Source organism: Rhamphochromis longiceps, linkage group LG6 (assembly GCF_057381845.1).
Source record: "Rhamphochromis longiceps isolate RC_006_pf linkage group LG6, R_longiceps_female_GT1.1, whole genome shotgun sequence".
NCBI lineage: Eukaryota > Metazoa > Chordata > Actinopteri > Cichliformes > Cichlidae > Rhamphochromis > Rhamphochromis longiceps.
The window spans coordinates 6745550-6767382 of record NC_140562.1 but is presented as its reverse complement, the minus strand read 5'-3'; the positions used below and the strand labels follow the sequence as shown (position 1 = coordinate 6767382).

The following is a 21833-nucleotide window of genomic DNA, read 5'->3' as shown; positions in this document are numbered from 1 at the left end:
TTCACTGTGGGAAGTGTTACGAACAGCTGATCGGATCGGCAAAGCGTGTTTCTGGAATATTATGTTTTTGTTCCTGCAAGCGCTTTTTATGCAATTTTTGCAAAGCTTTATGTGGAAGGCAACCGTGACCGAGGACAAACTGATGGCATCAGATGTCAGTACAACTCCTCCGGTTTCATATGCAAAACAAATTATTGCGCTAGCTTACGCGGTTGCAGTGCTACTGGGATTTAAAAATAGTTACGCAAAAAGGAGCGTGCCCGCTCCGACCGGCTTTAAAGGGTTAACAATTAAAGACTTCCTTTATGTTTTGCTTTTAGGTGGGGAATTTTCAAAGTGCTATGGACAATAAAGTCACATCACTGCTAGAAGTCTGACTGTCCTCTCACCCCTGGATACTGGCTGGCATGTGGAGTCAAGTTCTTGAAGGCCCACTGGATGTTTTGGTGTGATGCTAGTTGGCGGGTGAAAGCAGTCGACTGCTCGCAGCACATGCGCAGGATGCCATAGTAGGCAGGGAGCATGCCGCGGTTGAATAGCACCACCTCCTGGTCATCGTGGTCAGCCAAGATATAGTTGAAGGCAATGTTTTTGGTCACCACAGGGTTCTGCACCACTAGCCGGACGTTCTCCGGACAATCCACACAAACGTTGTACCAGAAGGACAGCAGTGCCTGCTTATTGTGGTTGGTTGCAATGGCTGGCTCTGACAGTTTCGGCTGAAAACGTGAAAGAAAAAAGTTCTAAATTCTGCACCTAAGACTCGGACACGCACATTGAAGTGTACAATCGGTACAAATCTTTAAAAATATCTTCGCAGTCAAAGAAAGATGTACCTGGAAGAGGTTCCAGAGGTCCATGAAGTAGCCAGAGAACATGAGTTTCTCCGTCTTGGAGATGAGGCAGTAAGTCATGAAGCTGAAATACTGCACCAGTTTGGTAGTACCATGAACACTGGCATCCACATACAGCTTGGCACGTCCCAGCAGCCCTAGCAACAGGTTGTAGACCTGGTGGAGAACCACGGTGGTGTCGGGGGACAGTGGGAGCTCACGGGTCGGCAAGTGGAGGGAGCGTGTGGAGCGGAACATCTGTCGAAAGGAGTTGCTGGGGATGAGGGAGACCAGGAGGTATGCAGCAGCTAGAGGGAGAAGAGAGAGTTAACTGCTATCATAAACAAAGGACTACTGTGGCTGCAGTGGTACCTCATGTTAATTTAAACATGTTGTTTTTAAAGGTGGTCTTTTCATTATTGACAGAATGCTCTGCTCTTATTAAACAGGCTTGAGTTTTTTTGGACTTGAATGGTCTCATAGTTTGCAGATCTTTTTTTTGGTCATCTCAGACATCGCTCTGGTAGTCAATACAGAAGCCCAATCAGAAGAAATTTAGCTTACAGGGAGCTAAAACCGCTCATTTCGACAATGGATGAACTTAGTGCTGCAGCAACAGCCACTGTAAGACTAATGAGGAAATGTGAATCATGCAAATCTCTTTAACCATCTTTATTTAACAATCATATTTAATCTTGAGATTCTTTTCTGTGAGAGCCCTGGCTATTTTAAGAAGCAGGTTACACTATTAGTAAAGTTCTATTTACATTAACAATAAAGGAAGAATGTATATCTATATAGTCAAAGTAAAAATTGGGTTGTGTACACTAAAGGGCTGTTTAATTTAATAATTAGCATTTTTTTTTAAAAACTTAACGTTATATTTGTTTTGGCTTCTAAAGTTCTCAGTTTTCAGAATTTAATCCACCTTTTTAAACACTGGCACAATGTCTTTTCATTCGTAGTTGGTTTAACTCCCTGTTGAGTGTTTGTTAAAAAAAAGAACATGAAACTAAATACAATGAGACAATGCAGAGGCCCTTACACGTGCGGACTCGGGGATAGTTGTGTGCCAGCAGGAAGCGTTCTACCCAGTTCTCCATGTTCTGCAGCACCCAGCTGTGGGCCAGTTTGTTCCTGGGAGTCTGCACAGCCAGCCAGTCCAGACATTGGGATGGATTGTACTCAATCACCTGACAGGAGGCACACAGATGAGACAGCATATATTTAATAAGGACTTTATAAGCAGTATATTCATTTTAAAATGGCAATCCTAAACACTGACCTAATTTTTTCTGTTTGGTTTTATTGACTTTTGATCCTGCATGTGGTGCAAGTTTACTTTATTGATAAATAAGATGTAAACCAGTTGCAACTACATGTATGGATCTCATTCCATTCATCCATCTTCCACCACTTATCTAGGGCTGGGTCACAAGGGCAGTAGCCCAAGCAAAGAAACCCAGAAGCCCGTGTTCAAAGTCACATCCTCCAGCTCATCCAGGGGAACTCTCTCCAGGATGCCCTGGGCCTACACCTCAGGACCTTATCCTGGTAGGACATGCCCAAACCACCTCAGCTGGGTCCTTTCAATGTGGAAAAATCGTAACTCTATTCTGAGTGCCTTGCAAATGACTGAATTTCTCACCCCTCCTTGAGAGAAAGCACAGCCACCCTTTGGAGAGAATTCATTTCTGCTGCTTGTATCTGCAATCTCATTCATTTGGTCATATACGTGAGGGTGGGGACATAGATCAACCGATAAATCGGCAGTCTGTCAATCTCCTGCTATACTCTACTCTCACTCGTGAACCAGAAATACTTAAATTGATCTACTTAGTGCAGCAACTTGTCCCTGAGCCAGAGTGGGAATTCCACCCCTATCCAGCTGAGAACCATTGCCTCAATCTGCTATGAAACGCTTGGTGCAAGGTGGAAGCCCCAACCTGATGAAGCCAACAGAACCACATCATCTGCAAAAACCAGAGCTGCGATTCCACCATCTGGCTACGCCTAGAAATTAGGGGCAAAGGGCAGCCGGAGCAAAATCCCACACCCACCGAAAAGAACGAGTTATTGCCAGTAATGCAGATCAAGCTCTCGCTGCACTCGTACAGGGATCTAATAGCTCCTAAATATGAGCCAGACACCCACTATTCTGTAAGGACCTTGTACAGAATCACCTGAGGGATGAGGCTCAAGTCTACAAAGCACGTGTAAACTCCCACATGACCCAGGTACATCTTTGACACATCCATGCATGGAATTATGGTTAAAAAACCCCAAATCATTAAAATAGTGATTTGGGGTTTATAACAAAGCCAGAAACAGAAATTTTCTGAGCAACCTGAAATGTTGAAATGAACGTTGGAAGCAACTATTGAACTATAAACAAAGGAAACCATATTTTTATGCAGTATAGTTTTGTCCAGCCTAAAAGGATCAAATTTTGGCAAAGCACCAAAATTATAACTAATATTATTTCTAGTAAATGACATTTGATCAACTTTTTGAAGACCTGTATTTAACAAAACCCAGAGAGGTTTTCTTTTGATAATGATAACTACATATTACATTAAATCCTTTTATTAGATCTAAACAAATGGAAAATATTAGTGTGTCAGGGTTTACCTCCCAGATCCTTTGGAGAATGTAGGAAGCAAAGGAAGGCATCCCCGGAGGTCCACCCGCAAACTCCATCAACATTGTTAGCAGCTTGAAGAAAGGATTGGCAGCCTAACAGAATTTAGGGGGGGGGTCATGAAAAATCATTTTTGTATCACTACACCATATTTTTAAATGGTTTATTAAGCGTTATTACAAAGGCAAGTTAACAAACGTGAATAGACAGAAGTTCAGTTTCTATCTATTCAGGAAAACAAAATGAACAAAGGCTAGATTCGATTGTTTTTTCAAATAAAGATGATTTTAAGCCCAGTTTCATTTCTGTGGTGCTTACCTCAGGAGTCAGCTTTGCAATCGAGGTGAAGAGCATCGACACAATCTGCAGAGAGAAGCATTCAACATGAGAAAATTAAAATGGATGCATTTTACACTTGTATAGGTGGCAGTCATTGCAACATTTACTCAGTCCATTTCCTACAAACATACATGTTCAGCCAGCCGGTTATTATAGCGACAGAGGCTAAATATGAGGTTACAGGTCTGCCTGATGTTGATGCCATCTCTGATGTGCTGGAAGAGGAAAGGGAAGCCCTTCCCTCCAGTCAGCGCTGCCATGTCGCTCTGGGACAGAGTCAGATGTCTGGACAGAGAGGAGAGGAGAACGCAGTGGCTGCTTGAATGCTTAATTCTAATGAGAATGAATCTAAACAGAAAAATGCATGCATGTTGTATACTCTCACCTCTCAGAGCGAGACTGCTCCACCAGCAGAGCAATGAGTGCGATCATCTTCTCCAAAGCTGCAGGACGATATTTTTCTTCAGCCAGAGACAAGATGTCTTCTTCCTCGTCCTCCTCCTCTCCTTCCTCCTCTGACAGCACCTCTACCTGAGGCTGAGAAGGACGTTGGTTAGGTCCTTCTTATAATTAGGTCATGTCTTCTAAACACAATATAACTACAGGCTGGGTGTTACTTCATTTAAAAAAGACAAATAATATTACAAAGAAACAGAACCATTCAGATTAAATCTCTCTTTGATAATATTACTGTAAATAAATGAGTTGTGAAATATAAGCAGTGTGTAAGCTTACATTCTCAGGGCCTTTTGTTCCCATGTAGAAATGCACCATGATAGAAATGGCTTGTAGTGACAACAGGAACTGACTCTGTGGACACAAAACACAAAAAATATTAATCGTTTTTAACAAGGAAGGGGGAAAATAACCAAACCACATTTATGAAACTAAAAAAGGACTCAAAATCATGCTGTGTCAACTGTTAGCTGAGAAGAAAGACCCAAAGAAAAAGCAAAATAGTGTCAGGTTTCTTTTTTTTTTTTTTTCTCACACTAAGTGATTTCAGGCTGCAAAACTCAATTTACCTCCTCCTCGCCCATCTTGGCAAACTCATACAGAAAAGCGAAGTACTCAGTCAGGTGTTTGCTGTGAGGCTTGACGCCGTGCTCCATGATAGAGAGGAGGGTCTTAACAAAGCGAGTGACACAGGACCGGCTGCCGATATCCTCCACTGGCCCATCCATGTCGTCAGAGCTGAACAGACACAGGAGCAGAGGTTCTGAGACTGAGGTATCTAATGACACATCTAAACTCTTTAGTTCATGTGGAGCCACAAGTTTTTTTTCTCAGAGTCTAGTGTGGCACAGACACTGAGTGACACATAGCTCCTGCTTGGATCTGTGTGGCCATCTGATTTCACAGACACAACACTGTGTTTGTGCTGCACACCTTGCATGGCAAAAATGTACCACATGAGATTTAAGTGGGTTGTGTTGCTAAGCAATAAAGATAGCAGGGATGAACTGTAAAATTCTGGGCCAGTGTTTTAAGTAACAGTGTGGTCGATTGTTTTCTTATTTTTGCTTTATTTGATCTTTATCCCAGTAGGAAAAGAAGTAAAATAAACAAAATGATACAATCTTAAAGGCTTTCGGTTCCTTCCGAAAAGCGAGAAGAGGTTTTTGAATGACATTAACGCTATGTCAGCCTATTATACAGGGAGGCACTAGTCCCTCCTGACATGGGTGTCACTTAGCCAGCCTGTAAGGCATAATTTAGCCATTTCAATCAGCTGTGTTGGATCAAGGACACATCTAAAACCTGCAGGACACCGGCCTTTGAGGCCCAGAGTTCCCCCATCCCTGCGGTAACGTCTGGCGTAATGGCATTTAAGCTTCTGATGAAGTCTCGCAGGAGGCAGTCTCATAGTGAGACACGAAATGAATGCTATGAAAGAGAACTATCAGTGTACATTCAGTACCGGTGCACGAATCGTCATAGGAGCGCACTTGCTGCCAAATGCAGTCATCCAGTTGGTCAGATCTATTATTTGGATAATAATAATAATAATAATAATAATAATAATTTGTCTAGTGAATTTACATGAACAGCTACATTAAGAATGGTTTAGTTGAAAACTATTTTTAATGCACAAAATATTTGCACAGACTTTGCATGTTCGGTGTGAAAAGGCCTTAATGGAAGACTTTGAGACTCCTAATCTTGGAGAAAATGTTTTGATCAGGGAAACCTGTCCCACAATAATGAGTGACATACCCATCCTCCATGCCAGGCTGCAGGTAGAGATGAGCATGAACTGGCCGCAACCTCTGGATAACGTGAATACACAACCTCTGGAACATCTGGAAGACAACAAATTAAAACAAGAAAATTTACATTTAAAAGTCAATTTAAAGACAAACTTCCACTGACAATAAGTTCAGAATGACGTAAAAAGAGTTACAATATAGCTATAAACATTGGGAAAAAATAAAATATAAGTACTTTTGAGTCGTTTTGGTGTAGTACTGTCTCCTCCACCTCAATCTAACCCTTTTCTTAGAATCACACATCTGCCTGTGTCTTCGTTCACTACATAAATGAACCTTCTGTTTTTTCCCCTTTAAATCCTGCCTGGGATCCAATATATCCACTGTCCCATATGTGCACATGTCTAAACATTCTCAGTCTTGCCTGTCTAGTTTTCTAATCTTCCACTACGTCGAGCTCTGCCTGTCTTTTAGGTCAGAGCCACCTTCTCCAAACCATACATCCTTTCACTCTTGCTGCTATCCTTCCGTCGTGCCACATCATTTTTTCCCCTTTAGCTACACAATTAGTATTTTTGAGCACATTAGTCCAGTTTCAGTATTGTGAATGTTGTTGTTTTTTGAGGTTTGTTTTGTGTACAGTGATGTTTTATGACTTGTCCCTGACCTGTCTGACAATCTGATTGGGACACTTTATTAGGATCTGCATCGGCCACCAGTTGTCATCAGCCATCCGGTCTAAAAACCACTGAAACAGAAAAATAATGATCAAAGGTTGTGCAAAAAAAAGAAAAAAGTTTATTCACAGTATCCATTTACTTTGCTGTAATCACCAGAATAAAAAAGGTTTAAAACTCAAACCTCGCAGGCGGCCTGGCTGTTGTTGAACTGTTTGGTCAGCAGTTCAATCCACTGCAGCATGGTGGGCTGGAGGTAGCAGAGCAGAAAGGATTAACAGTCTATCAGTAACTTCCTTCCTCCTCCCCTTTCTTTCCACTTATCTTTACAAATTAACAACACTCAGAAAATGATAACAGTGATAAGGATGAGTGTGCATTACCTTCTCCTTGGAGTGAATGAAAGTCTCAAGGACAAAGGATGTGCTGAGCTGCAAATGAAAGGGGAAAAAACAACAGTAGAAAAGCAAGTTTTAGTTAAACTAATTAGCATTGCAAATCAGTGACATCACGCAGCATGGTATAAATATTTTTAGAAAATGCGGTCAGTTAGAAAATAGATTAAAATAACATCTTTCTGAGTAAAAGATGCAGAAACTTTTACCCATTTTCATTTTCTAGATGGGCTTCAGCCAGCTGTTATTCCAGTGTGTTTTATCCAAAACCCAAAGTAGCTAGGAAGGAGCTAGTTTCCTTATTTTAAGAGAGAACTGTTCCATTTTTAGTACTTTTGTAGTAGTAAAGTGAAAACAAAAAAGTCTTTTTATTTTAAAAAGTAATTCGCACAATTACAGTTTATACATTTTCTCAAAAATCCAGGTTTCAAGTCAATAAAAGCCAGAAAATAATAGCTAAATGCTTGTATTACTTCTCACCTTGGCAGTCATGAGGGAGACAGCTTTGGGGTCTGGCAGGGTGCTGGGGATGCTGCTGCAGAGCTGCCACATGAAGCTGAAACAATGACAAGTCGTGCCATTGAGTGAGTAGTGATCAAAAAGGCCAATAAGATGTGACCAAAAATACAAACTGATTTATGCTCACCCAAAGTAGGTGTGTTCAAATATGTTTTTATCCTGCAGAAACTGCATGTTGTCGTGCCAAATCCACTGAAAGAGAGAGTTGGACATTTAAATGAGGGATTTAATAGGAGTAATGCACAGAGATCTGCTACGTTTAAAAGAAAAAAAGCACAGTCAGTACCTCAAGTAGATCAGGAGAGACATCAAAACTAAAGTCCTTCCCATTGTCATCCTCCGGTTCCACTCTCTTGTAGAAGAGCATGTAGGCACTGTGTGTCTGAAAGTTTGATTATCATTTCATTGTTACCTTCTGGATCAAACACAGAGGATAAAAACTACAAAAATGGACCAGAAATTCTCACCTTCTCAAAGGAGAAGTCCATAAACTTGTCAGTGACAGAGTCGTAGGTTTTAGTCTAAAAGATAAATAAAGTAGGTGAAATTAGAGATTACACGTGGAATTAAGTGGTAGTATTTATCTTGCAACTCTCGCTCATACCGTCATCTCTCCACCAAAGCACTCAGAGGCCAGCTGAGCTGAGTCAAAGGGTTTTACCTCTGCATCATTGAAAAGGTACCTGGAGGACAAGATAAACCTTTGAGATGGTGGCGTCCTATGACAGTCACTCACTTTTTGGGTTTAAAGACTGATTATTAAAACTTTAATATGCATCATCCATCACCATTTATTGTTCTTGTAGGCATGGGGGTTGACAATGTCCCGGATGAAGCTGTAGTAATGGCCGCCATCTGCTGTGCCCGTGTGCACAGTGACGCCAATGAGGTCATACTCATAGCTCTCTGTGACCTTTGCTTCACCCTCCTCTCGAAAACCTGAGGCCCATGGAAGGCAACACTTGAAGAGTCAATTACAATCATCAATACACAATAAATGTCCGACTGGGTGAACAGAAACTAACCCTCTTTGCGCTCCCCTTTGCCCATGAGGAAATCCTCAGTGTAAGGCGTCATGTCGAGGCGCAGGGGGAAGGAGAAGTGGGTGTTGACCTTCTCCTTCATCATGGTCACCATGTTAAAGGTGTATCTCATTGTGTTGAAGCTCAGGATGCGAGGCAGTTTCTTAAAGCAGGCCCTGTGTACAGAGACACAGTGAGACATGGTGAGACACTGTGTTGAGAGAGGGGCATTATTTTTTTCAGGATTTTAAATCGTTCTGACCTTTTCTCTGCGCGGACCTTCTTTCCACACTGTGAGCAGGTGTACATGTTGTCACCCTCCAGGGTGTCTTTGATGGTCACTTCATCCAGAGACTCCTGAGGAAAGATAACAAAGCACAAATACATCAAAGAAGGAAAAGTCTGCAGTGCACTTTGGTTTAGAGAACAAAAGACAAAAGTTTGTGTTTTCTCTCTTAGTTGGTAAAAGATGCATGTGACATCACTCCTTGTTGAGCAATGGCTTTTTCTAAACCCTCAAGATGAGCATTTAACTCATTTTGGGCCTGAATATGAAACTGATGGAAGCTGAACCATACTGCATCGGTATATGGTAGCAACCCTGCTTTATTCTTCTTTTTTATTCTAATGAGTATCATTTACATACAAGATTTCTGTATATAAAAAAACAAAAATGGACTGCACTTTTCAGAACCATTGTGGTTTGTGCAGGACTGTTTATGTGGCAGAGGTTGATCTCCACTGAAGCTGTAAGAATCACAGGTGAGCTTCAAACTTGCGTAACATTTTCGCCCCACTCACATAGATGTTCTTCATGTCTGCCACCTGACATCTGACTGTGTAGAACTCCTCTGCAGTCTGACTGACATGGTCACAGTCCTGTGGGAGACACAGAACAGTGAGAAAAAACAATGGCAGAAAATGTACCTCACGCTGAGTCTGTGGAACCCTTAACTCATCTACTGTAACCTTTGTAGTTTTAAAAATAACTACATTTGTGTGAGGTATTAAAATAAACACGAAATTCAGCTGTGCTTTGTTGTTCTCAAAACAGTTTTCCTTCAATTTAATATTCCTCCTTTCAAAATCAATTCCCGCACTCACCAGAGACACCACATTGTTGGTGATGACACCTCCAAACAGAGTCTTCACTGTGTTTTTCTGTCAACGTAGATAATTAAGATACATCAGCTTATTAATCAACTTTAACATGTACTATGATGCCTGAACTATTACTCATGCTCTTAAAATTATCTTTAATATTGCATAATATTTGTGGTCATCATTTGTATAATAACAACATCTTATTTGGATATGTACTTTTTATACAAACAATCTACTTCTTAATATGTATAGTGCTATAGAGAGATTATTGTGATTTTCTGAATGGCAGAGATGAACACTAAAGGTTTTATGAAGATCAGTAATAAGTGGCACCTGCTCCAATCTGGAAATTAGTGTTTGAATCCTTTAAAGCATTAAATATATAATTTGTGTGTATGTAAAGATGTATGCTCACCAGCTCCTGGGACATCTCTTCTATCTTGGTGATGAGGTCGGTGAAGAACTCTGTCATGTCTTTCTGCTCGCCGGTGTTAAGAGGCTGTTTGTCCATTGTGTAGGTTTTACAAAATGGCCGGGGGTTGTATGCTTTTCTCTCACTCTCCTGAAAACACACAGATTAACACAGATAATCCATCTCACCAAACCTTCTGATTTTGCCGTCTGTGGTGCTCAGAAAAAAAGTCCAATCGTCCAGATCTTCAGAAACTGAACGGGTGTTAAAAGTTACTCTACTAGAGACTGTAGTTTTAAACAAATACGACAGACAGAAGGGAAGGACTAAAAGGAAAATCAAAACTCACCATGAGATATGTGAACATCTTCTGCAGCTCCAGCAGTGTTGTCTTGTGTTTGATATCTTCAGCGTACTGCACGCAAACACAGAGGGTGAGGACCTGTGTGCCATTTGAATTTTAATGACGTTATTGTAACAATCTTTCAGATACTGACCTTGGCAGTGAAGACAGCCTGGCGGGCCTCAGGGATCATATAGAGCTGCTGAATGGTAGAGGCCAGGTAGCATGTTGCTCCCAGGTTGGTCAGACCCACGAAGCGGCACTCAGCCCGGACGTCGTCATGGGGCCAGTAGTCCCACTTGTATGGAGCATGAGAGCCTAGAAGCAAAAGATTAAAAGAAAGTTTGAGTTCTGTGTCACACCTGTCCTTTTATTAAATTATTCAAACTGGCAGTTGCATTATTGCAGGGGTGTCAAACTCAAATACACAGTGGGCCAAAACTGGAACAAAGTCGCGGGCTAACGTTAATATTTATTGGGGGGGGGGGGAGAGAAATCTTCCTCCAGATATAAGAATGAATCTTTTCTTATGGACTCAAACAGGTTTTGCTGAAAAACTGAATATGGAACAAGCAAAGCTTAATACTAAACTATATATATTAGCTGTATAATACCAGTAGGCCAGCTCTGATAGTCATTTGGTGTGGCTTCGCAGGCCAAATGTAATTACGCTGCGGGCCAAAGTCTGACACCTATGTATTATTGGGTTGCAAATGGAATTTCCAACTCGCCCAAAACCTTTTCCGACATAATTACAGATGGCCTTAAAACAAACTAAACTTGGAGAACAGTCTGGTAATCTGGTTGTTAAAGCTATGATTAAAATTAGGCATGGTGTAAAAACATATCTAAAATTAAGTTTAAAATAATGATAGGATCTGCACTTCTGTAGAGCTTTGTAGTTTCAGCTCATAGTGCTCTTTAAAACTCTTTCACAACAAAAAGTGTCCCAGTCTCTTCAGCATTAGTCCCAATTGTGGGTCAATGTCTTGTAGAAGAAGACTGGATTCACTGTGGCAAAGCTTACATTGAGTCAGATCACTGACCTAGAGGACTACTGACACAGAGTGTAGCTTGCATATACAGACAGAAACACAGTACACAGAAGTAAAATAAACTACAGAAAGAGCACTACCAAATAAAAGTAATCAAAAAGTGAAGCTCTTCACCCTGCATGTGCTGAGACATGACCCAATTATGGAGCAGCCGATAGTTTTCTACCGAGCCCTTCACCGTCTCCACCAACAGATCATAGGCGGCGGCCCTTGCAGCGTGGGACTTGCACTTGGGCTGAGCACGGTCAACCAGACTGGGGAGGAGGAAGAGGAGGTTGTAGACATCCCTCAGAAACTCCTGCCCCTCACGGGAGAACTTAAAAGGAGGCTTGTGTTTGAGGACGCTGGTGGCAAGACGAAGGAGCCCTGTCAGGCCATCGTCTTCGATTGTTCCATCTTGTTGGTCCAAGATCTCACGGCTGGAAGTGAAAGAGTTATGTTTACATCAAAGCAGTATCAATTGTAGAAATTTGCCATTTGGTTTAATTTTAAAAGCCACTGCCATCAGTAATATTGTCAGCATGAACTTTCAGCAAAATGCAAACATCCTTTAAATCTTTGTATACGGAGCATAAAATTCAGTTTGTGACAATCAAACCTCCTAATGCAGTCGGCAAGATGTCGGGCAAGAGCATCCAGGTCCAGCAGGGTGGTCTGCATCGAGCCGGCCAGCGACAGAGAGGGAGAGACCTTCTGTGAGTTCAAACAGATCAATACTAGCAGCAGCTCAATACCAAAATCAAAACGTTACTACAAACTCAAATCTACTAAATCAACAGGTTGGTATGATCATCAGCATTGTGGTTTGACGTTCCCACCTGGCTCGCATCTTTAACGTGGATGTTATCGATGAGTTTGCAGAGCAGCCAGAAGTATTCCTTACAGCCCGTCCTTAACAGAGGCTCCTCTTCATAGTCTTCGACCTGCAAATATAAATGCACAGTTACTGCTTAAGAACATCCCAATGAAACGTTAATTCATCAACTCTTAAAGTCTCATGATGTGATCTAATAGAGTGCATGTCAGGTTCTGCTGCATTAAACCAATGTGAGAAACAAGGCTTAGTAGAAACAAACCAGATTCAAAGTAGCAAAGGTCAAACTGAGTCCAACGTTGCCTCTGAGGAGTACTGACAAGCGTACCGCTTCCAGTACTTTAAGAGGCTGAGCTACTTGAGTGCGAGACCTACCCTTAGTGGTTTGAGGGCCTGGGCGTCAGGCAGGAACTTGAGCAGTGTGGAGGCGGCGAGCAGCAGGAAGGATCTGTTGATGGACTCTCCTCCCTCCAGACCTGACAGAGACAACTTGTACAGGCCATTACATGCCTCGTGTCTCACTGCCGGCTACAAAGAAAAACAACGCACCTCAACAAAATGATGATAAAGTGAAGCATGCTGACATGCTGATTAAACGACTAAAGTCTGAACCACAATTGTAAAAATTCCCAACTGGCTCTTGCTTGTGCTCTACTGCCCTGCTGCTAATACGGCGAGGACCCGACAGAAGTATGAAACAAACTTGAAGCATTCAGGTATCACAAACAACTGAATTGCATAAATTATCCTCAAAGAAATGTGAACTTGTCGCCCTCATCAGGCTGTAATAGTAATTACAAAAACAACTGAATTGAGTGTTATAAAGATTTCTAAAACAAGTCTGGAACAAAATTCATGAACATTTTAACAGAGGTGTGACTGGGACCAGTTTAGATGTGAATGATTTTTAAAGTCCACCTGAGGATTAAGGATTAATATTTTTGACATCCATTGTCCCGGTAAAATGCTACTGAGAGCTCAAGAAAGCACAAAAATGATCCATCTATACGGTCATACAACATCACAAGACCATTAAGAAAACTTCTACCTTTTTATGGAGTAAATTAATATCTCTTGACTTGTGATGGAGCTGTGGATGTTAGACTCACCTCAGGAATCAGGAGGGTGAGTTTTTTCAGCCAGTCGTGCAGGTGGTCGCTGTCAGCCAGACTGGATTTCACTGTTGAAGAGCAGTGAGCCCAGCTCACCAGCAGCCACATGGAATAGTGAGTCACTGTGGGTAAAACATTACTGTCACACTCCACCAGCTTACTTCTTTTAACATTTTTAGCATGATCACCGTCTGAAAATGTAAAATCCTTACCTTCGTGTCGAGACCTGTGGTCAGACTGAGCCTTCAGAACTCTGCAAACAAAAACAAACAAAAACAACAACAAACATGTCAACTATGCTGTCCATTTAAAAGTAAAGAACACATTTTTGAGCTTTTGTATGGCAAACCTGTGTGCAAGGTTGTCGTAAGTGTAGGCCACATTGATTAGTCGCTGGATCAGGTTGGTGCCTTGAACAAGGCTGAGGAACACCTGCGAACAGACAGAAGAGCCGATGATAAAGATCCAGAAGTCAGAAACGTCCTGTTGGCAGTTTCTGCTACAAAGCATTACAAGTCAGCTGGAATAGTTACTTCAGTCAGTCGAGGGATGTGCAGGCCTTTGCCATGATCTACAGTGGATTTGCGCGATTTGCCTGGCCATGCCCTTTTACGTTGGCTGTCGGAGAGGCCTGACCAGGAGAAGACATCGTGGTAGGCTAAATCCAAGTCTGCAGGGTCTACAGCAAACTGGCAGATCAGCTTCAGCAGGCAGGCCAGACAGTCCAGCAGCCACTATAGATAAAAGGACATCAAACCAAACACTTACTTATATTAGTCTGTCCAATAATATGCTCATAAAATACATCTACTATCTACTGAAAATGTAGAAAATGACAAAGGTAGACTAAACTGTCTCACCACTGTCCAGGATTCTTGGTCTTTGGGTTCGAGGATGCCCGAATTAAAAATTTCCAAAAGCAGCTGTAAACCTCCAGATGAAACAAACTAAAGAAGAAGAAGACAATTAAAGCCAGGATTGAGAGGAATTTGATTTCCATCCTGCTTGAGTTAGTGTTGTGCTGTACCTTGCAGCTCCAGGTGTTTTTGCTGTTTTCTATCTGATCCTCACTGGAGTCGTCCGAGTCTGGATACAGGTCACTATAGCTGCCCTGGGAACGAACAAGCAAGAACTAAGTAAAATAGTAATACTGTCACTAACACAATTTTACGTTTTTGAAACGATGATGCCAAGTTCTCCATGAAACACGCATTGCACTGTAAAAGTATCATTATTTATGGAATGTTTTTAATGCCGGCTTTAGTCCAAATAGGGGGAAAGAAACTACCCAAACTTTTCTGGATTTAAGGGCCAATTACTTTTTTACGTAAGTCTTGTATAGCTTTTTTCCCTTCAAAAATGAACTCATGATTTAAAAATTTATTTTTATATTTTCTTGGGTTATCTTTTTTATCAATTTATCAATCTGAAAAATTTAAGTGTGACAAATATTTAAAGAAAGGGGCAAAAACTTTTTTCACTGTACTGTACAGAGCACCCAGCATATTGATTTTAGTGACTTTACATTTAAATATATTTGGGATTACAAGTTGTACCTCAATTTAAAAAACAAAAGTGTCTACAGTCAGACTATAGTCGCAGTAATGGTGCTACCACTTAGTTAATTTGTTTTAACTCGACTCGTGTCCCTATATTAACATCTACAGATTCCACACTTGGCAGCGGATCCTGCGGACAGAAAGAGGCCATCAATCCTTTATCTGTCTTACTGTTGACTCTCTGTGGATGCGTCGATTGGGCTTTCCCAGAGCCTCGATGATCTCTAGAGCATACAGCAGCTTGTGAGGACTTTTAATCCTCAGCAGCTCCTTCCAACACAAACCCTCGCCATTCTTCAGACAAAATAAAAACACAAAATTAAATTAGTTATTTAAATAAATTTAAATAAATTTAGTTATTCTATGTTTGTGCGATCAACAACAAACTCTTGAAGAGCCCTTATTTAAACAGGATGACTGACCGTATCATCTGAGATGTTCTGGAAGGCCTGCAACATTTTGGGACAGGTGGGAAGCAGCATGAGCAGCTCCCAAACTCGACGAGACAAATTCTCTGCGTGAAGGTGAAGCTCCTCGCATCGTGCGCTCTGAGTTTAACAACAAAACAAAACAAAACTTTAGTTAGCAGGGATGTTCCTGGTGACTGTCTTGATGCTCATCCAGGTAACTAAATCCCTAAAGGTTGATTCTATTCATCTGGACGTAGCGTTCTCAGTGGGAGAAAGGTTTCGTCACTCATCGAAGTGACTGAGTGAACAATGGGCTGTCAGTTCAGTTCCTTGATCATTAATATGTAAATTGTCATCACCATTGATCAACAAGCACAGATCAAAGACCTTGAATATCATTCACAGAGAGTTGGGGAATGGCTGCAATGGCTGGTGATTAATTTACTTGCAGATTAAACAGAATTTATGTCAAGTAGTCTGCGAAAACTGAAAGAAAATAGCCAAAACTGAGTACAGCCCTCATGGACAAAGTTAGGAAAGGACATATTCAAGAGCCTTAAGAAATCAATGATTCTGATCTTCCAAAATCAAACAGTGTTTTAACATTTTGTTATTTGTTATTTTATAAACACATCTGTACTGAATTTGGTTATGCTTTGTTCCAGTTAAATGCTTTTATATCATTTCACGTTTGTCAGTTTATGTAATTTCTCCTGAACACCTACATGCAACGGTTCATTTTTTCAGCCAAAGAACTGTTGAACCCGTCTTACTTTCAAATTTGTCTGTTTACAACTTCCTGTCACAGAAACACGCTGACAATGCTGCCTTCAGGCGATGGAGTAACCAAGGATGACACCAGTGAGTAGTAGGTGGCAACATAACATCTTAGACAACATGGTGTTGTGCATTAATTAAATACAAATAAATAGTCTAGCATATTTCTAATACTAAGGCAAGAAATGTTAACCATTTTGCATACTTGAGGCATCTCTCTTACCCACAAATGTAGTTATACATGTGGATGAACATGACTGTGAACATCAACTAACATAAATCAAAGGTACACCTTAAAACAGTTTGTGTTTCAGTGACCTCACCTCTCAAACTGGGTTTCAGTTCATACCTGCTCTTTTGCATTATTACATGTGGTCTAATATTATACCTAGTAAATACAATTTTCCATACATTTTAGCCAATATAACAGCCATATGATGTATACATCCCTTCAGGAGTTCTTCCATAACTAATACCCACCTCTGGGCTCTCCTGGACCTTCTCTGTGTTTGGGCTGGGTGGTTTGAAGCAAGCCAGCATCTCCAGCAGGTCGAAGAGTGTGGTGAGATGTGGCTCCTGAAGGAGCAGTAGCATAGGAATGTGCTCTTTCTGAGGAGGTGGAAGACAGGAGGCAGGCAATTGGATGCCCTCGCCCTTCCTCTCCCTCCGTGGAGCTCCCAGAGACACAAATACCATCTGGGATCAGATAAGAAGATGGTTCATAAAACTCATCTGCACTGAACAAATGTAATCAAAATTTACATGATTAGACAACAACGTTAAAAGATGTAAAACAATCTTTCAGACTTGAGCTGAACTGCAGTCTGTCCTACTGTTGGCCGTTTCTTATACAGAAGAGAAGTCAAACTGTTACCTGCATGTCTTTAAAGCCCAGCTCATGCAGAGTCTTCTCATCATAGTCTGTGGTAAGTTCATGACCAGAAGAGATCATCCTGACCGGTCCCATCAAACCACCTGCAGAACACGAGACAACATTTCACTAGCAGACTCACTCACACATTGACACACAAACAAAAGCAAGGGAGAATATTTTATGGAGGGACCTGACCTGGGAAGTCTCCTGGCTGCCGGCCACTCTGGCCAAATTCCTGCAGCTGAGCCTGATGGTTCATCTGCTCCTTCTGCAGGTTCTCGTACCAGTGGGTCACCTCAGCTCGCAGGTCAGCTACTTGGTCACTGGGATACATCTCAATGGTCATCTGCAGAAATATGTAATGGGTAGTGGGTCCAAACATTTGACTTGTACTGTAGAAGCACATTATAAGTATTTATGCAATAAGACTTATTTGCTTTTAATAAAGTGTCACCTTGTCAGGCAGGCCGGCGGGCTGACAGACGATCCTAAGAGGTAGAGACTGTTTGTCACTCAAAGCTTTAAGGTGGCTGCTGATTCCCGTCCCCTCGATCTGCCACTGTCGCAGGTGGTAAGCAAACCTGCCACAGACCAGAGACGAAACGATGTGCTGCAATACTGTTTGTTTGCCTTTTTTTTTTCCCCATATAAAATGATTTTGACCACTGAGTTTTTCATAATGTAAACATTCCAGGTGTGTGTACCTGCGCCGGAACGCCTCCAGGTGTGTTTTGAGCATGAGCAACCCCCTCTCAATGCTGGTCAGACTGGAGTGGGCATCCTTCTCCAAGTTGGCAGAAGCCATCAGGAGGCTCTCCATACATTTCCTTATGAACTCTTGTTCCTTCTCCAGTCCTGTTTTACCAGCTGGAGACACACAAAAGTAGAATTAATAGATTAAGATCAGCAATTTTTCAAAGTCTTCTTGTTCTTATTGGTACGGAAGAACAAAAACAACAATTTCATAACAAAGCATATGACTTCATCATAGTGCAGTGAGTAAAAACTGACCATTGATGTAGTAGGAGTTGATGTACTGTATAGCAGCGCGGCTGATATCAGCAGATTGAGCTCTCAGAGCGATCCCCCACAGCTGGTCCATCCCACACAGCTGGCGGCACAGACATTCCTCAATTAAGCATCTACTCAAATGTGTCTGAAGACAACATGTCTGATTACGAGCATCACATGCTTTTGTTTCCATTTACCTCACAGCTAGAGGCGTTGTCCAGTGCAGTAGTGGCAAGCCGGGCCAGGTTACAGAGGTGCTGAAAGAGGTTGAGGCCTGTCATGCTGATAGTCTCTGGTTTCAGCTGTGGCATCTGGAGACACACAGTGACATTAACAAACACAAAGTAGTCAACATCAACACACGGCTGCTGCTCGTCTGAAGCTGCCCAGAGGGTCGTGATTGTGCTCCACCCCAGCTGAGTTTAAACCCATCCAGTTGAATAAACGTATGAGAAATAGTCTGATAAATTCTGTTCCTGTTTTTTTTATTTATTATTTATTTCCAGCTCTAAACTATAAACCTGAGGCTACAGTCCCACACACTTACACAAAACCCTATTCTAATGAGGACACGCATATGATCTTTCTTTTAGTATTTAGGTATGAACACAAAGCGAAGATGGGAAAAAAAGCACAAAGAGACTTTAAAGGAATCGCCGCTGTACAAACATGAAGAGGTAGGAACAGTGGCTGCAGCCTGACTGCTCATCACTGCTTTTGTTACCCATTGAAGTTCAGGCTGGCTGCTGGGCTGGGCTCTAACATCACTTTGTTCTTTTGACTAGCTTAGCATTAGCATGCTGTCTGTGTAAGTGGTTGCAAAGAGCTGAAGTTGTGTTAGCAACACATCATGCTCTTGTCCTCTTGTGTAACATTTCCACCCTGTAGACTGCCATACTATATGCACAACTACAGACAAACTAAAAAAAAAATCTAGCACAAGTGCAAATGGAGCTGATAAGAGAGCTCGATAGCCAGGCAGACTAACAGATCGCAGAAATTGAACTAGAAGACAACCAGTTCTTGTACAGAACCTGTATAGTGAAACCAAGAAAAGAAAATCTTAATGCTATGATTCTTTTCCAACTGAAAAATTTCCTGCCAAATTAACGTTGCACAGCACAGGAAATAAAGGGTATTTTGTCAAACATTTAAGAGATTTATGGAATTAAATTTATGTCACAAGTTGTACACGAAACGGGCACAGGTTTTTGCCCCGTCCCTCCACTTTGGAATTATCTATAATTCCACAGCCATTCTTATTCATTACCCATGGGACACCCATAAAATTCTATAATCCACGGTCTTTTTACTACCTTCTCCAGGAAGAGATGTTTGTAGGTCTCCATGCCCATAGCATGCTGGTCTTTGCTGCGGACCTGGTTGAGGAACCAGTGCAACGCATCATCGTAACATTCAGCGTCCTCCACCAGACAGTGCCACAGAATGTCCACTTGCTCCAGACTCAGTCCTGACAAATCCAAACACCAAAATAATTACAAACTAGAGTTCAGCGATGTCAAACGCAGACCGGGTTCATATAACGCAGACCACTTTTCCCCCTTATCTTTGGGCTTTTGGCCATAATTATCTGCTTACGTTGCACATCCATACATAAGAGGCTAAGAGCTTCTAAAGGGGATTAAAAGGTAAGAGACACATTTTCTTTTATTATACGTAAACACGCTAAAAAGGTGGATAATTTTAGAGATCCCCAATGTAAAATGAAAGAACCCAACAAGAAAGGCTCAGAAATCAAGACTGAAATGCAAAGTGCTAAAGACCACGAAACTTTAAGAAAACACTTCACTCCTTTAAATTTTTTTTTCCTCTTTTGGGGTGTAAAATATTCCTCAAGAAGTGAATGGTGTGGTGTGGAAACACAGCAGAGATCAGGGTTATGTTATGAAAACCACAGCTGTTATTTACTAAAGCATAATATGGACACCTCTACCTCTGTGCAACTCTCTGGATAGGTGCATGTCTTTTAAAAGCATCTTAGTTCACAGAGAATATTACTCTAGTACATAAATGGTATCGGAATCTTACTGAAGTGGTCGGGAGATCCCAGTGTGGAAAAGACACAGGTAAGGAACTGCAGACGGACCTGGACCTCTGCACTGTGACTGTACCTGCACAACACAGACGAGTTATGTGTCAACAGTGAAGAAAGTGAACTGATGTCTGAAGATCACAGTTTGCAGAAGCTTCCAACTGCTCTCTCAGAAGTATTGACACCAAGCACACTTCTGCTAACGCAGTCTTTGAGATGCATGTGTAAATAATTTAAATGAACAGTGGCTGCTATCATGGGCACTCCAGAAATATCACACTAGTGGGCAATTACAGTGTCATTAAAGGTTAAAGCAGGATAATAACTGCACACAAGGGAACATTAAGCAAAGCAATCAAATGGAACTAAAGAGGTGTTATGCAGATAATGTGAAGATAAAAATGAATTTGCTGGTGGACAGAATCATGAGACGCATCTTTGTTTTCCAAAAAGCAAAAACTCAAACACTTGGCTAGTCTCAACGAGGAATTGTAACACTGATGCTCTCACAACAAAAACTGAAATTTTAAATTGGGTACAGGAATTCCACTGTCAGCATGATTTTTCTGAGAAGTGACTTTAGTGTCCAATTCTTCCTAAATGTGGAATTATCAGGTGGAAGGTGCTTTGTTTTCTAGCCATAATTAAGAGAATAAAACTGTGACTCAGAAAGCTGACAAATTAATTACAAACAAGAAATGATAAACTGAAAAAGGAAGCATTGTTTAACTTAAATAAATGAACTAAGGTCAACCAATTTTTTTTTTAAAAAGTGTGCATATATGAGTCTCTTAATTTTAATAAAGAACAGAAAGTATTCAATGACTACTAAAGTAATGTGGCCTAAAGAACTTTATAGAAAGATAAAAGTCATTATTAACAACTGCAAAATCAAGCGTCCCGTTAAGTACAGTTATAGAAGTTTATTGTCATTTCGTAGTGTTACCCAGCCTGAAACGAAATACTGTTTCTCACCAGCTTCTACAGTGCAAAAAGCAATACAGTTTAAAAAGAAGTTTAAAAAGAATAGGTTTAAAAAGAGCAGTAAAAGAGGCAGTAATGAATTGCAACAACAGTTATGGATAAAGAAATAACATAAAATCTAAGTTTTAAAACAAACTCAACTCACATTTGTCCGGGTAGTCAGCAGTCTTTTCACGGAAGGGGGTGGTTAAATTAGTGTGTGTGTGTGTGTGTGTGTGTGTTAGTTATACACAGTATACAAGGAAAAAACAGTTTGGACAGTTTCTAACAAGTTGAAAGCGAATATTTAGTATGACCAACTTTATTCTTCACAGCCTGAACTCATAATTTCTTTAAGTCATGAGGAAAATTTCTCCAGGCTTCTTGAACCACATTGAAAGGTCTGCTTCTGTTGTTCTTTATCACACTGTTGACAGTACCATTTTCTCTTGTCTTCCAAATCTCCAGTTTCCCCAAGATATATAAAGTTTCCAGCTAATAGCAGTTTGTGAATCAACTTGTTGGTGCAAAAGTGATATTTTATTCTTGTCATACTATCATGTCGGGCCTTTTTTGTAGATTCAACTGAAGAAATGAGAACAAATAATGTGCTTTTCTAACAGACAATTTGATACGAAGTTGTCTGTAAAGCCGACTTCACACCTTGAATTACAGCAGGTGCTGCTGTTTTGCTTGAATTATTTATATGT

The 21833-nt window shown here is 41.1% G+C and overlaps 1 protein-coding gene across 3 annotated transcripts in view; it reads right to left on the bottom strand.

Annotated features, from left to right (window-relative positions):
• The window catches only part of usp34 (ubiquitin specific peptidase 34), a 55538-nt gene that overhangs the window by 7364 nt on the left and 26341 nt on the right, over positions 1-21833 (bottom strand). Inside the window, exons 20-66 of one of the 3 annotated variants that reach the window (XM_085409070.1) lie at positions 20157-20239; positions 19424-19578; positions 18305-18418; positions 18108-18207; positions 17801-17963; positions 17551-17677; positions 17292-17442; positions 17097-17197; positions 16703-16918; positions 15458-15583; positions 15207-15329; positions 14504-14587; positions 14337-14423; positions 14010-14210; positions 13826-13908; positions 13689-13729; positions 13474-13598; positions 12740-12892; positions 12369-12473; positions 12149-12243; positions 11665-11969; positions 10650-10813; positions 10502-10567; positions 10156-10302; positions 9741-9797; positions 9438-9515; positions 8899-8993; positions 8640-8812; positions 8403-8553; positions 8219-8297; positions 8082-8135; positions 7901-7996; positions 7742-7806; positions 7576-7651; positions 7084-7131; positions 6885-6950; positions 6691-6771; positions 6031-6116; positions 4839-5007; positions 4549-4623; positions 4199-4350; positions 3945-4098; positions 3793-3837; positions 3465-3569; positions 1879-2026; positions 837-1141; positions 390-719 (exon numbers count right to left, since the gene is read on the bottom strand). In XM_085409070.1, the coding sequence (XP_085265196.1) occupies positions 390-719; positions 837-1141; positions 1879-2026; positions 3465-3569; positions 3793-3837; positions 3945-4098; positions 4199-4350; positions 4549-4623; positions 4839-5007; positions 6031-6116; positions 6691-6771; positions 6885-6950; positions 7084-7131; positions 7576-7651; positions 7742-7806; positions 7901-7996; positions 8082-8135; positions 8219-8297; positions 8403-8553; positions 8640-8812; positions 8899-8993; positions 9438-9515; positions 9741-9797; positions 10156-10302; positions 10502-10567; positions 10650-10813; positions 11665-11969; positions 12149-12243; positions 12369-12473; positions 12740-12892; positions 13474-13598; positions 13689-13729; positions 13826-13908; positions 14010-14210; positions 14337-14423; positions 14504-14587; positions 15207-15329; positions 15458-15583; positions 16703-16918; positions 17097-17197; positions 17292-17442; positions 17551-17677; positions 17801-17963; positions 18108-18207; positions 18305-18418; positions 19424-19578; positions 20157-20239 (5803 nt within the window). The remainder of the gene's footprint in view (positions 1-389; positions 720-836; positions 1142-1878; positions 2027-3464; positions 3570-3792; positions 3838-3944; positions 4099-4198; positions 4351-4548; positions 4624-4838; positions 5008-6030; positions 6117-6690; positions 6772-6884; positions 6951-7083; positions 7132-7575; positions 7652-7741; positions 7807-7900; positions 7997-8081; positions 8136-8218; positions 8298-8402; positions 8554-8639; positions 8813-8898; positions 8994-9437; positions 9516-9740; positions 9798-10155; positions 10303-10501; positions 10568-10649; positions 10814-11664; positions 11970-12148; positions 12244-12368; positions 12474-12739; positions 12893-13473; positions 13599-13688; positions 13730-13825; positions 13909-14009; positions 14211-14336; positions 14424-14503; positions 14588-15206; positions 15330-15457; positions 15584-16702; positions 16919-17096; positions 17198-17291; positions 17443-17550; positions 17678-17800; positions 17964-18107; positions 18208-18304; positions 18419-19423; positions 19579-20156; positions 20240-21833) is intronic. The other 2 variants (XM_085409071.1, XM_085409072.1) reach the window with 2 other exon arrangements.